Below are 15,427 nucleotides of genomic sequence, written 5' to 3'. Positions count from 1 at the left end.
AGAATTATGTAATTCATTTTATTTATGGCAAGACAGCATGTTCATTACACATGACACCTTCTTCAGTCAAAGACAGAACATGAATTCAGACAGAAGAAAAAATACAAGCACGGCATATTCATTAATAACCCCAACATTACAATGAGTGTCAGTGTCCAAATAAAAAAAGTGTTAAATATTTAAAATGCATTTTTAAAAACTATAACAAATCATTTATAATACTAAATCGTCTACTTAAAATCAGGCATAGTTCTGTAGTTTTGCGATGACCCTAAGCGATGACCCTAAGCGATGACCCTAAGCGAAAACTATTATTCGAAAGTTTATAAAATGTCAATAAACCGAGTACATTCCTTCTTATTATACAGTAGTTTCATTCGTAGTTTATGTTTTTAAACGTTACATTTAAATTCAGCGTTCAGTTTCAATGTCAAGTACGTTGTTGTAATATTATCATATTGTTATGTTTTACATAATGTATGACCTTGGTGGTTTATCCCAGTTGACCTTAACTTTGTTAACAATTCAAATGAACGAACGTCTTGTTCCGGTGACTTATATTTCTTAATCAAATTATGAAATCACGATGGGTTGATATACATGTCCAGGTATAGTTTAGTCTACTTACTTCTACTTAACATGCCTATGAGAGAAATAAAAATAATCAGTAAATGTAGGCCTACCATAACCAACCATCCAAATAATGACCGGGGTAATAATCTATATATAGATTTACGTAAGGGCAAAATTCGGTAAATCGCGCCTTACTTCTAGAATTTTTACTCGATGGTATATAAAGTTGGTTCGTACTTTCGGTACTGATTTTAACCACCTGATGTAACCCTGTTTACTAATTAAATTGAGTTAGATAATTAGTTATTGACAATTAAAACGAATTTAGGTTCAACGATTTGCCCCAAATAGGGGTGTTTTTCGATCGTGGTATACACTGTCTAATGGATGTCCAACTTGAAAAATACCCGCACACAATAATACGAGGACGCTTCGCATTTTCCTATCTCCTCCTACGATAATTGTTTTTAATAGCTGAAAACCGGTTGAACTGCTCGAGTACAGTATCATAATGTTGAAGACAGGCCGATTTTCTTTAAAAAATACTATTTTGATAGATTTAATTTACGTTTTTACAAATGTATTGATTTGCGATGAATGGAACATTCCAATCTCTCAGTCTGCCAGTTTTGTTTAACACAAGTAGGTAAATTTATGAGCCCTTGGAGAATAAACTTGCAATACTTTGACAATACAGTACTGCAAATACCTACCTATTAACCATTTTTGGTTGTCATTTGAATCGAACATTTCTTACTGTGAATACTGTTAGATGTAAAAAGATATATACAAACATTTCTTACTGTGAATACTGTTAGTATTTACTTTATTACTGTGATTATGGGTAGGCTCTACTGTTAGATATATACACACGTAATATACAAATAAACTTTATTACTGACAGTTGCTTCTCAACGTTTGCATTAATTAATAATTACAAAAAATATAAACGTCGTAGTGGTGTATCGTTACATGTACTTTACTATTTCAATCGACTATGACAGTGACAGTTTTAACAAAGTATTAAATCGCAAATGTTTTACTATATTTAGTCACCGTTAGTGGTATATTATTTATAGGCCTATAAAAAATGAAAACAATATTTCGTTACTGATGTGGATAAAGAATATATTTAAAAATTGTTCTTCTTTGTACCTATCCTCTTTCCAATCCCTCAACCCTAATTGGGTTTCTTTAAATGAATAAACAATTTGGACTTATTTTGTGGTAAGTTTCTCTTTCGGAAGTAATTCCCAGGGTGCTAATTTTGTTTGACTACATAAATCATTGTGTCTACTTATTCGTTTCTGTAAACGACAATGTATTATTATAGTCCTGCGGTACGTGCATTTGAAATCGGCAGATTTTTTACCCTGAAATTACTGTGTATTCGAGAACCATCTGTGGGCACGACCTAGATGGTACGCGAGCGAAGCGAGGTTGGGATGGTTGGTTGGTTATGGTAGGCCTATATTTACTGATTATTTTTATTTACCATTTAGTACTATGTAAAGCGTCCTTGAGCATGATTACTCACGAAAAGGGCGCTATATAAATGTGGTATTATTATATTTAAAAAATAGAAATATTGAGAATATTATTTAGTTTTATTCAAAAGAAAAACTGTATACTATATAGATTTTATTAAAGTGTCAGTAAATAAGTTATTGTTGAGATTACCTAAAATAGACTATTTTAATAACAATTAATTATTTTCATTTCAAAAGAAATATAATCGAGTTTATAATAATAGTATCACTATGTTATGTAGTGTCTCAGCACCATGGGTGGTGACCGCAAAACGAGCTTCTCTCTTATAATCGCCCTCGCCAATATTTTTGTACACATGTTTAGAATTTATTATTTTGATATGGTTGAATAAATTTATACTTGATTTAATATTTTAACGTTAATTAAACAAAAATGTTCATTGATATATTCCTATAATAGGCACACATAGAAATGAATAAAAATCATACAGTAATATGTTGTCAGCGTTAAACTATACATTCACCTTCGTGTATAACAGTTAATTCTGGGTCATTGTTGCACTTTATAGCTTCCAATACACATATATTTGGAAAAGTTGTGTTTTTAACACCATTACCGCCACACAAGGGCTCAAATGAAAGAGGGCACTCATTTTGACATACAATGGCAGCAGTTGCTGTGGTAGTAGGCATATCATTCACAGTTGTTGCTTCAGTTGCTGTGGTAGTAGGCATATCATTCACAGTTGTTGCTTCACTCGTCGGTGCTACAATGATAATAACAATAGCAACAATAATAAAAATAGCAATGTCAATAAGAAACAATGAATGGATGCTTCATAAGTAATAATTATCTAACATAAAAAGGCAGTGTTTAACGTTGTTGAGTCAAATCTGAAATAAATCTTCTAAATAGACTAATATAGATATCTCAACAAACATTAGGTAATATGATAATAAAATATATAACACATCACCTAAATATTTCTTGTCATTTGACTGTTAGACGCTTGTCACTGGATCACATGGCGTTCAATTGACGGTAGTATTAGACGCATTGTATTGTGTGATAGGCCTACTATTTTTTCATTTAAAAAACATATTGTGCGGCGTCATCTATTTTTCTTGTTAAAATACTATTAAATTAGAACCGTTTTTATCGAGCGATATGTATGCACTTTAAAATTAGCTTCAGATCGTATAATTTTTGTTATTAATCAATGGGAAAAATTATAAAAGAACTAGAAACAGAATTTGCATCAGATCAGTTTCAGTTGCCAGGTGCACTAGGCCTATGTAGTCTAGTGAGGCCTATGTAGTCTAACTAGGCCTATGTAGTCTAGTGAGGCCTATGTAGTCTAGCTAGGCTTATGTAGTCTAACTAGGCCTATGTAGTCTAACCAAGCCCATGTAGTCATAGCTAGGCCTTAGAATATGTTTCGCCTGTTATCATATTAAGTGTGTTATCAAACAAATAATGCAATGGTACAAATAATTTAATTATGAAATTATTTGCAGATAAAGGCATTTTCATAGTCCGAATTACCTTGAGTGGGTGGACAAATTGTTCTTTCAAAACTTTCACTACTACTACTGTCTTCTATTCCCAAACAAATGCGAGGGCCTCCTATTACTTCAAATGTACCTAGAGAAAGAAAAGTATTTTTGAACATATGTCTTATTATCTTTAACGATTATTAAATTATCTTGATTTTAGAATGGCATACTCCATTAAAATTAGCATCTGGCAAGAGAAGTAAATGCAGTTTGTATATGTTTTTTAACGTAAAGATGTATTGTCGCCCTGAAAAAATAATTCTTAAAACAAATTTTTGTTGAATAGGCCTACTCCATTTTAATGTAACATAATAGTTACGTACCCATTTTGACAAAAAATTGGATCGAGAAAAAAAATGTATTTACCTGAAAAAAATGTAGTTTAAAGCAAAAAATTGTCAAATTTGCTACTAATAGATTTTTGATTGAATTGAACCATTTATTTTGTTATTTTACAAGTGAACACATTATATTTTTCGTTTTTTTTCTATGGAAGTGATTACCTTTATTAAAACTACAAAATAAAATATTCAAAGTCTGAATTAATTAATCTTCATGTTTCATGTTTTTGGGGGACAACACATCTTTAAGAGGGCGCTACATTTCTTTTCTCTACCCTTTGCATGATATCGTAAACATGGGAATGATGCACAATTATTTAATATATGTCTCTGATTCAATGGTATTAAAATAGAATTTTGTTGTGTTTATTTAAAATGTCAGTTTGTTATATAACTCCAGAGGAAAATGATTATCTATCTGCCTGTCGTTTTACCAAAGCTTCTACATGGTCCACGTGATATTATCCTGATAGTAGGATCAAGACAGGCGGCGTGATTCAGGTAACATCTGTTTCGATAAGTTCTTCCATCACTTGCACACTTCAATCGCAATCTATTATGACATCCTTCACTTGTACAGGCTAAAATAATTATGCATTTAATCAGTTACTGACGTCACTGATATAATATGTATACGCACATTAATATTAACAGTAAAATTAATGATAAGCTATTTTTAAATTGGTGTCGGATTCCGATTTTGGCAACAAGAGAAACTGTAGTAAGCGTAACTTTGACCAGGGACTTATTTTACAACTCCCTGCTTTGACTCGGTGTTTAAAAAGCTCCTCCTTTCTTTTCGGGAGGTTTATAGCTTCGATTTAATAATTAGGCCTACTGTTAACTAGACAATTTTTACAATACAATCAGCCTAACCGTGTGCAAGCGCATGCGAAACTATAAAATAAGTACTGCATATTAGAATCTGTGGTTGAGCACTTACGTGTACATCCAGGTCTTTGGGTGCCTTCTGGACATGTACACGTGTACGTTCCATTTCCATCAGTGCATATTTCACCAGCTTCACATGGATTGGATCCACATTCATTTATATCTGAAAAGTCATTTTGTGGTTTATTTACAGTCTTGTGAAATTAAATAATAAGTTTTAGTTAGATCGAGATTGATAAATTTAAACTATTAGGCCAATGATGGCGTGACGGGAGTTAAAATAACTGTCCAGGTTTTCAAAAAATGTTAAGTAAATATTACAAAATAGTCATGATACAGTATATATTAACAATTAGTATTGGTTTACTACTTAAAGAGCTCCTGTTATTTGATTGGAAGATTGTGGATCACATGGTAAAAAGTATGTTCCCTATCAATCACCTTATTTTCCCGGATGAAGCCGGACAGCCCAACCCCCATAACGACACGACACCATAACAACGCTACTTTGCGCATACTCCAGCGAGAGCGTGGTGAATCACTCTTAACCGGTTGAAGACCCGGAACTACTGGTGACCTCCACGATAATAAGATAATAATTAGATAATAAGATCGATCTCCCTGTCGCGAGTGACGATGAACATACTAAACACAAATAATAAATGTTTTTATATTCGTGCTATGGTACAAATAATTTCATTCGGGAAAGATGAAAAGTCATATTTTCACCTCTTAAAATTATTTATACCAGATAACTCATAAATGCATTCTTTCAATACTATAGGCCAGGCTTACATTATACCATAGCTGTCCTCGTTATAATCTGTAATATCAATAAGATGTATATTTTGATATTAATTGCTGACAAATCACTATCCCATCATTAATAAGATCAAAATGTAGGCCTACATCGACATCTTTAATACAACATTTTATATTAATAGTGACCATTTTACCTGCTATATACGTGATGAAGAACCCGCCTCTCTGCATATTGAAGTCAGTAAAAAAGTAAAACCACGCGTAGCTTCCATTGATAGTAAAGGTGGTAGCGGAAGAAATATTACCCTCCAGAAAATAATAATCACTGCTCTTGGAATATCCTTGCCCATACTCCAGATAATCTTTATTAATCTACAATTGATATAATGATAAAACATTTAAGTTCTTAGTGTCTTGATTGTAATTGTAGTTATTTTATGAGTTAAAAGGTGTTTTTCAAGTTCCAGGAAATATGTACAGTAAGTCATGTGAAACAGAAATAGATGTAGCAAACTATTATCATTAATACCGTACGAGAATCTAGTGTAACAAAGCCTAGTAATCTTTCGGGAAGAGTAGGAGGTTGCTCCGGTGTGCTAGTTAACATAGCCACTGACGTGTGGACAGATAAGAGAGCGCCTTACATATTGGCTGCACTGACATGACGTGACCTTTAGGGGTAGGCCTAAGAATCAGGGGCGTAGTTTCACATTTACTGTGTTCACATCTCCCCCCCCCCCATCGCCCCAACCCAGAAAGCAACCGGCCTACGCCTCTGATCATGAACTTGAAACATGTTACATCTTGGTAATTCGTCGGTAATACAACAACTTGTATATTATATTATTAAAAGGGTAAGCCACTTACTTCTGTTTCAAAAGATTCTATTGTAAATGTAATTTGTTGAGCATTGTGGACACGAACAAGGTAGTAACATTCCAGATTGTTTTCGTACGTATCAGAGTTGTTAAAGTTTGGACTTTCTATAACACCTTGGTCTTCATATTGATTGTATCCGCAAAAACCATCACCTATAAATAAATGTAAATGTTAAAAGTGCGGAATAGAATGGTACAGCAATGATTAAAAATGTATTGTCTCCGAAAACATGAACAGCGCAAGAAGATTATTAAAATCAGATTTTAAATAGGCCATTTTGAATTTGTGATAAAGTTATTTAATTAGATAGAAAAACTCAGATATTGATTTCACTTATAAGAAGTAAACAGATATATTTAGCCAAAAATCAATTATGTTTTGCCTTAAATTACAGTATTTTGGTATATATATTTTCGCGATTTAATTTTGTGTCAAAGTGTATAACTATTATGTATCATTGAAAAGGCATATTAAAAAAAAAATAGATAACATTATTTATTAAAACTGTAAAGTATTTAAATAATGTTAATAAAATGTACTTACTTCGAATATTGAACTGTATTAAAGGTTCATTGCAGTTTATTCCTTGCCACTCAAATGTACACTGGCAAGTATATATTGTACTTCGCAGTGCTCCTACACAACTTGCTCCATTCTCACAGATGGTGTCATTCTGACAAACTTAACGATAGTTATTACGTGTGATATGATATGTAATCAATCTATATCCAGTTACAGATTGAATTATTGGAATCATATCTGGTTATTTTTACTTTTTGATCATTGTAAAGGTACTATATAAAGGGTAATGTTACTTCATTATTAATTAATATCACTTAAACAAAGTTAATACTACCATTCACTCTTCCCTGATACTACCCATACAATGTATCTAATCTTTGTAGCCATAAAATACAGAGTCCAGCACACATTGCATTAAAATAATATAAACAACATAAAGATATGACATACAATCATACTAAATGTTTTAATTAGCTTAAAACAATACAGTAAGATAAAAGATTGTTACAAACTTTCTGAATTAGCAGTTCCAGCCAACAGAGTTACGAGTAAGATTATATACTTCATACTGTTTCAAAATCTTTCCTGACACAAATAAATTGTTATATTTTTTGCTGCTTAATATATATAGGTTTTACTAATCTATGTTATTTATTTTTTTTTTAAACAGGAAAATAAGATAAATTGATAATTGTAGTTAATACATGTTACATATACATGTCACCGCTTTTATGTGGTAACTTGAATATTATGTATTTGATAATAATTGTTTGAAGGTTTTTAACAATCATTAAATGAAATTTAATTCGTGTCACCACAAAAGGAGCCTTGTGTTGAAATTAAAATTTTTTTATTATTATTATAATATTAATCTCCATTCTTTAAGCTTTCCAAAAATATGTAACTTGCTTTATATTTCTTTCAAGGCAATTAAGATATGACCCGATTTCAACAAAGCACTTCCGAATTCAATAGATTATCAACAATTAGAAAACAGCCTTTGAAGTTCAGTGGACCATTACATTGGTTCTATTCAATATCCACAACACATTCTCCTTGGATACCATTAGTTATTATTAATGGATCTACATGAAATTTTACACACTTAAAGAATGAATACGAATAAAGATTACACTTTAATTTCTTTCAATTTTATTATCATCTTCATATATAAAATCAACAATTAAAAATGCATAATTATGTTGATTAATGGATTATTTTGAGCACACAATCTGTTAACATAACTCACTTCTACTCTAGATCATGATTAGGCCTATACAAATTCTTACACATTCTTATTCGTTTTCAATAACTATCCTCGCCGTAAGAATCTTCGTCTATCCCCATCCAGTCTTTAGTATCCTCATCATCATCTTCACTTACCCCATTTTCTTTAGCCCCTCACCGAGTAAAAAAATCCTGAATGTATGTAGGCCTAGTCGCTGAACAGGGGCCGGGCCGCATCGTCAGCATTAGCAAGAAGGCCAGCATTTAAAGCGTCAGCTATGACTTTTTCCGATCGTTCATTATCAGAATTAGACATTTCTATTAATTATATCAAACTACTAATTCGAATGATGCAAAAGAATTATAGTATAGTTTATTAAAAGATTGTAAATTATAACACGAAAGTAGGACAATAATGTAGCACACTGTAAACCTCGTGCGAACAGCTTACCAAGGAAGTAAACAATACGTCTACGCATGCTCACATGTGATTGACCAATCAGAGGACGCGATTAGTCCCTTTTGTTTGGCTGTATCTAAGGCCGAAGCCTTTATAAAAGTGATTGTGATTGGACTATGATTGCAAATACAAATGTTTATTCATGATATTCTGAAAGATGACGTTTCAAGCTTTAAAACCATACCAGTTGTGACGGGTTTCTAATGTTGGAAAGCCGAGAACATTCGATTGAAAAATAGGGTAGATTTTTGGCCGTTTACGACTGAAATCGTCAGAATTCCACACAAAACCTTACAACATTGTCTATAAAAACGTCAAAATTTATGTATTTTGGAACAAAATTAAGTTTTAATAATTAAGGAAAAGTAAACTATAATAGTTGAATATGTCGAATATGTAAAAAAAAAAAAAATTATTTTCAGTCAAAATTGACTATTCCAACTTTCAAAGCTAATTATAGCAATATAGCTTTTGCGACACAAGGCTCCTTTCGTGATGACGCGACCCTTATATCATAAGCCTAATATAATAGTTACATAATACATAGGTCTATAAGATGAAGACTGGGTTGAGGGTTACTTCAAAAATGTATTTCAATCACGTTTCGAATAAAACAGTAAATGTTTGATATACCTCACGTGTTAGATATACTAGGGGTCCTGCATATTAATAGCATTAAGCGCATTGAGAGCCTGCTTATATGCGCTATATAAGAACAGACTATTATTATAAACACACCTCTTCGAATGATCACAAAACTTTGTGGATTTTGAGAAGCAGCTCGAACATTTACATATACCACCATCTATCGACCAGAGAGTGTATTTTCTTATCTGTTTATATTTATTCATGATTTGGTTGATTTTAATCCAAGATATACTGAATCAGTTTTCTTTAAAGATGTATTTTTCGTTGAAACACAAAAAATGAAGGTCAAAATATTCTAAATTTAAATTGGCCATATCAAAGTAATAATAAAGTTATTCACTTTAAGTCGAAAATTCGAGCTAAAAACAAGTTTACGTAATTAACAGGTAAATTAATTTGATTACATTTCGTCTGGAAAATCGTCGCGAGCGAAAGTAAACAAAGATTTCAAACCACGAGTATGCATTATGCATGATGCTAATTAAGATTGTTTACAACTCGTCACGGTTGAGAAGGTGATCGCGAGGAAATTTTATGATTATGTTTACAGAGTAGCCAAACAAGCGCGTTGCATTATGAGATATGTTTTGATCGAAAACTTTGACTGGAAGTCAAAGTTATTTTTTGAACAAAAAAACGTCTGTATTTCAGTTAAATGATTTTTTTTTTCGACTAATTTTTGGTGAAAGTTAATAACTATTATGATACGTCAAAATGACCCACTTTTTTCGAAATCGTTTTTTTTTTAAAATTTTGTTGGAATTGGTCAAAGGGACAATACATCATTAAACACAAACATGGCAAAACAAATTCTTTTAAATATTCATTGTATACTAATTTTTCCCGTGCATGGCAATATTTTCTTAATTATATTAGGGAACATTCTTTATTTAGTTTTAACACATTTGTGACAGCTCTCCGATCTTGTAGACTAGCAGGCATCTTTAATATAATTATACACATGAACCATTTTAACTGTAAATGATATATGTTTTTAATATTTGTTATGATTGTTCGGTTTTGACACTATGATATTTTTAACTCTACAGCTCACTATGTCGGTCGGTTGGTTTGTCGGTTGGTCGGTCGGTTGGTCGGTAAACACAAACTTGAACACGCGACTGCAGCTATGTATATGGCCTTGTTCAATTTAATATCCTATATGTATTTTTTATTTTTACTTGTATATGTTCAAAGTGTAGTATGGAGACCCAAATCGATAGTCTTAGCACTCCACAGGGCACTGAACCATTGTCTTGGATTATATGTTGTTTTTTTAATTAAAAATAAAATAAAATTCTCTAAAAATTGTGAGTTCAACTTTACGATCGTTAGGCCTAAATCTAATGAATCAAAATGGTTCACAAATTACGACGACTGGAAAACAGACTAAAAACCTATATTGGCCAATTACGACGACTGGAAAACAGACTAAAAGCCTATCTTGACCATTACGACGACTGATCTGAAATATAGCACATTTCTGTGCCTATGTAATATTTGTCTCATTTCCTTTAATTCTAGACCAACTATTGTTTAGGACGTTTGAGTCACTCACAGAACATTTAATAATTATGCCAAATTAAGACATTTTATGTAATTTCAAGTTGTGTTATGTTCCTTCAAATATGTGGTATTATATAGTTATAGTTAGATACAGAATAGACATAAAGTGTGATGCTTAGTTGTAAAAAGTCGGAATTTCTGCAGTTTTATTTACAAACTTACAAAGTAGGTTTCTTTATGTATACATTCGTGTACGCTTATCAGCTACGTTTGTGTATTATCCTCTTCACGTTTGTAACGTACTTTACTATCTTAAGTAGTTTAATTTCTCAGTATTATAGTTAAGTATTAAGATAAAAAATAGCTTATATATAATCACAACAATCGATCGTATTATGATGCACGATCAATATGATGATAACTTCCATATCAAAATATACAGGAGATTATCAATGCCCGGTTTATACACGTTGATAAGACAATCCTTATCCGTTTATAAGGGAAACAGTCATGTCCTGCGGAACAGGGAACAGTCATTAAAATTCACTTTATAAACATTCCTATAGAAAATGGACGTCGTTATACATGCGCTGATCTTGTTATTCTGCCTTTCTACCATAGTACAATTTTCAAAAGCAGGTTTGTCAATAATTTATGAGGCTTACTTAATTTGTAATACAATATAAGGGCTAATAATAGATAAAGAATTATTGCATGAATGTATTTATTATTAATTTTATTTCATGTCGAAATCTATGTTTCAAATGACCTCGCACATGAAGCCAGGCTTATTTAATTTCATTTTAACCCATTGTTTCTGGCATTGAGAGTCTCTGTTTTAAGTTAAGGATGTTGTCATTATTGTTTATCTGCCCGGATTATCAAAATGCTGATGCTTATTGGTATTAACGCACCGTAGTATCTGTACATATCAACACTTTAAGTATGCTTAGACACTGTTGGTTAATTGTCAAAAAGAAAACGACTTTTTCATACTTTAATTATCCAAAAGAAATTTCAAGAAAAATGGTACCTTTCGAAAACTCGAGTTTTTATTACTATGGTCTAAGTTAATCAATATCAAAAAGAAATTGCAATCGAAATTTTATTTTATGTTCTTAATATCTAGATATATAAAAATACTTATGCGGGTTTCCTACTTATTTTCAATATAGTATTAACGAGTAGGCCTATATTTCCTCTTTTTCAATATACCTGCTATATTAACTGAATGGGTATTTCGATTAAAATTGATTTACAATATACAGTTTAGATCATATAAGTAATATTGTTTTTGTTTGTCAGATGACAGTGAAGAAGACGACGATGAAAGAGGTGAAAACAGAAAACATGGACACAAACGAATTAAAAGAATTTGCGCTTCAAATTTAAGGACTTACTCACTTCGTGATTTTAAAGGAATGAGTGATGAGTCATTATTTCTAATTGATTCAAATCACAGATGCCCTACTAGACAACGTAAGACGGCTTTTTTGTTTAGTTTAGTCGTTTTGAATAAAATTAACTACTATTTTTATTATAACATTCTGTAATTTGCCAATGGTTGTTGGATGTATAATTAAAATATAAGAAACTAAAAAAAATTTTAAACAAATCGTCAAAAAAGTAATTATAATATTATTATTTCTGTTGTCAGAATGTAGAAAAAGACAAGTTAAACCAATCGAAGTGTGCTGTTCTGACGGCAAGACATACACGCTGTGTGAACTTAAACAGCTAAACATACTAAACAAAGGACTAACAATTGTTGATAAAAACCCATGCTCAGATGAAAGCGAAGAAGAAGAAACTAGCACCGAGGTACAGCCTACTACAGACATACCACAAACTACCCAGATAGAGGGTGTAAAACCCAGGACGACACCAGAAGTGTATACAGGTTAGTTGAATACTTTGGCGTTTTCGGCGTATTCAAAATATTAGATATGAATAAATCCTGTCCCTGCGCATGTATTTTAAAAATAAAAAGATAAACATTAATTTATTCATTAATGTATGTTCATCATTTGCAAGTTTAAAAAATATAATATGCGTGAACAATTTCGTGGAAATTGTTTTGATGTTTTTACTTGAACTTACACCAACAGAAATGTTTAACCTGACTTAGTTATATTATTGCAGACGGCAATAAAGTGAATATATAAACGTTCCATATTGAATGAATGAACCTGTTTGTTTTTAATCAGATGTTCCAGAGACGACCATGTTCGAAATTTCAGTCACAACAGAAAGTTACGATCTTCCAACAAATGCGACGACAACAACAGAATTATGCAGAGAATCATGCCCTCTGGAGTTTGACCCAGTCTGTGGGACAGATGGCGTGACATATCCAAGCCTATGCGTATTAAATGCACTTGCATGTACGGCAAATCCTGATTTAGATTTAGATTATCGTGGGGAATGCTGAGTAATTTTACCGCCGTGGAATAGAGCCAATCTACATTTATTAATAATATCAATGATACACAAAGTATTCTATGAAATATTTTATGAATAATTCTATCTTCATTACCGTTAACAAATTTGTTTCCAGTCTTTTTGTTTTTAATTTTTTGAAAATGTTCTTGTAATTGTTAAATTTACATTATTTCTATTTTTTCTTGATTTCATCGCACCTTTAAAAATGAAATTATTTTTATAATGATATTAATAATAATAATAATAATAATACGGTAGTATATCATATTCTATTTCCAGGAAACAGTAAAGCATATACAGTATATACTAGTAGTTTATCATATAGAACAATACTATTTCATAAACAATGTTTATTAAATTTAAAAGTATTGCTTATACAATGCTTCAAGTTACTTTTAAAAAAAATTAACAGTTTCTTTTGTTTTTTATGTAAATACAGGTGGAAATAATACAAAATAACATTTCTTATATATTTTTTACTTATACATTGTCAATTACAATGTTATGTACTTTATTATGTTAAATACAAAAATATTTGAATAAACTAATGTAACATGTTTCACAGTATTGTAATACGAAGTAATTGAGTGTTATGTGAGATTTAATGAGTTAAAGTAGTATTTAAGTGGAATACGCAATGAATTAAAACGTGTTAAAATTCAGCGGCGTGTTCTGCCAGTGCTACGATCCAATAATTGTTTTAGTACGTCAGCACTGTGTAATGCGTAACCGACAAAACAATGAAGTAATTCACAGCGTGTCCTTATTTGTATTCCATTGTTGCTAGTGACGTCACAACCGAAACATTTAAAGTGGAGCTACACTCAGACTTTCTCAGCTTATATTATGTTTAAGTATGTTTAATTGAAAGTGATTACATAAAAAAAAACAGGGAAAATACGGAAATATTTTCCAAAAACCCATTTCTAAAAAATCGGTCAGAAAATAGTGTTTTTTAATACATTACACTTTTTCAGTAACTTAGGGGTTATTAGTTTACAATACGTCGCGAAACGCGTTACACTTAGCGACTGACGCGTTTTAGTCGCCGGTGAACTCATTGGTGAAATGTCTCTCCTTTGGTAAATTATGTGTCGACAAATGGGGAATAAATTTTATACACACAATTAATACAATTTGTTTAGGCCTAAGTAATATTTTCGATAAAAATGTCAGTATAATGTACATGTAACCTCATTATTTGCACTGTACAAAAACAGCATAATAACTTTAAGCTAGGCCTAGGCCTAGCTAAGCCGTCTGCTCAGCCTAGCTAGCCTTTAATTTTTGTCAAGGCCTAGGCCTATGCATTCATGGGTTTGGAAATGCTTGGTCGTTTCGCCCCATTTATCGTTCCTGGGTTTTCTCGCACATTCACAAGAATTGTGAAGCACAAAATCCTATACAGAACAAGACTAGTAAAGCGATGTGGAAGCTTAGGCCTGACTGAAAAGCAACTATTGAGGCACCCTATCATGGCCCATGGGTAGGCCGAGGTTGGGTGTCAGCAGAACAAACTTCACTGCTATCAGCCTAGCTACAGGCCAAGCAGCATCGGTACATACCTAACACTCTATTAAGACTAGGCCTAGCTTTATTGAATATATAGCCACGTCTTTCTCAAATCTCGTTAAATTTGACATTTTAGTAATAGTCTCATAATCACATTATTAAAATGTGAAACATGATAGGGTCACATTCAGAATGTTTTAATATATATTTCGCCCGTCAAAAATAACATCGCGACAATAAAATAACAGATCGCCAGCAGCTGCAGTAGTGTGATTGTGAAAAATGTCACGTGATCATACTCCCTAGCAAAATAAAAAGCCCAATCGGACCCGAACGGGGGTAAGTATATATTTACGCAAAATTGCGGAATGTATACGCGATAAAAATACCAGAAATAAAAAGATCTGGAAAAATTAATTAAAATTACATTTTAAATTTCTTTTTTAGTGAAGAAATTAATTATTAAGGACTTTTCAAATATACCCCCCTTTTGCATGTAACAGAATAGGAAATTACAAGGTATCCCCCCCCCCCCCCCCAAAAAAAAACGCAAAAAGGCGTGTTTTTCAAGAAAATCGTAATCATTAAACAAAATTTCAAAAAAATATGAAGTATGA

The 15,427-nt window shown here is 31.9% G+C and overlaps 2 protein-coding genes across 2 annotated transcripts; one reads left to right on the top strand and one right to left on the bottom strand.

The window, feature by feature from the left end:
- Nucleotides 1-2,022: 2,022 nt before the first annotated feature.
- On the bottom strand, nucleotides 2,023-5,980 carry LOC140059145 (tomoregulin-1-like). Its single transcript, XM_072104985.1, has 5 exons — nucleotides 5,809-5,980; nucleotides 4,905-5,015; nucleotides 4,396-4,542; nucleotides 3,610-3,708; nucleotides 2,023-2,830 (listed from the first exon to the last, which is right to left on the bottom strand). Exons 1-5 carry the CDS (start codon nucleotides 5,843-5,845, stop codon nucleotides 2,571-2,573), a joined length of 654 nt encoding a protein of 217 aa, XP_071961086.1. The 5' UTR covers nucleotides 5,846-5,980; the 3' UTR covers nucleotides 2,023-2,570.
- A 5,401-nt stretch (nucleotides 5,981-11,381) lies between these two features.
- Nucleotides 11,382-13,752, top strand: LOC140058674 (uncharacterized). The gene is made up of 4 exons (XM_072104373.1): nucleotides 11,382-11,495; nucleotides 12,162-12,335; nucleotides 12,514-12,756; nucleotides 13,064-13,752. Exons 1-4 carry the CDS (start codon nucleotides 11,426-11,428, stop codon nucleotides 13,285-13,287), a joined length of 711 nt encoding a protein of 236 aa, XP_071960474.1. The 5' UTR covers nucleotides 11,382-11,425; the 3' UTR covers nucleotides 13,288-13,752.
- The last annotated feature ends 1,675 nt before the right edge of the window (nucleotides 13,753-15,427 follow it).

The sequence above is a fragment of the Antedon mediterranea genome, chromosome 9 (assembly GCF_964355755.1).
Source record: "Antedon mediterranea chromosome 9, ecAntMedi1.1, whole genome shotgun sequence".
Classification (NCBI taxonomy): Eukaryota; Metazoa; Echinodermata; class Crinoidea; order Comatulida; family Antedonidae; genus Antedon; species Antedon mediterranea.
Note: the sequence above shows the minus strand (reverse complement) of the source record. Positions and strands in the feature narration are given on the sequence as shown.

What these genes read in the sequence shown, in the direction of transcription:
- LOC140059145 (XM_072104985.1), bottom strand. Translation starts at nt 5,845, where the DNA reads ATGCAGAGAGGCGGGTTCTTCATCACGTATATAGCAG. An exon ending in CTTCATCACGTATATAGCAG is followed by an intron (nt 5,016 to 5,808) that starts GTAAAATGGTCA and finishes ATGACTTTTCAG; the next exon opens with ATATAAATGAATGTGGATCC. An exon ending in TGGACCATGTAGAAGCTTTG is followed by an intron (nt 3,709 to 4,395) that starts GTAAAACGACAG and finishes TTCTTTCTCTAG; the next exon opens with GTACATTTGAAGTAATAGGA.
- LOC140058674 (XM_072104373.1), top strand. Translation starts at nt 11,426, where the DNA reads ATGGACGTCGTTATACATGCGCTGATCTTGTTATTCTGCCTTTCTACC. An exon ending in CAGATGCCCTACTAGACAAC is followed by an intron (nt 12,336 to 12,513) that starts GTAAGACGGCTT and finishes TTCTGTTGTCAG; the next exon opens with AATGTAGAAAAAGACAAGTT. An exon ending in GACACCAGAAGTGTATACAG is followed by an intron (nt 12,757 to 13,063) that starts GTTAGTTGAATA and finishes GTTTTTAATCAG; the next exon opens with ATGTTCCAGAGACGACCATG.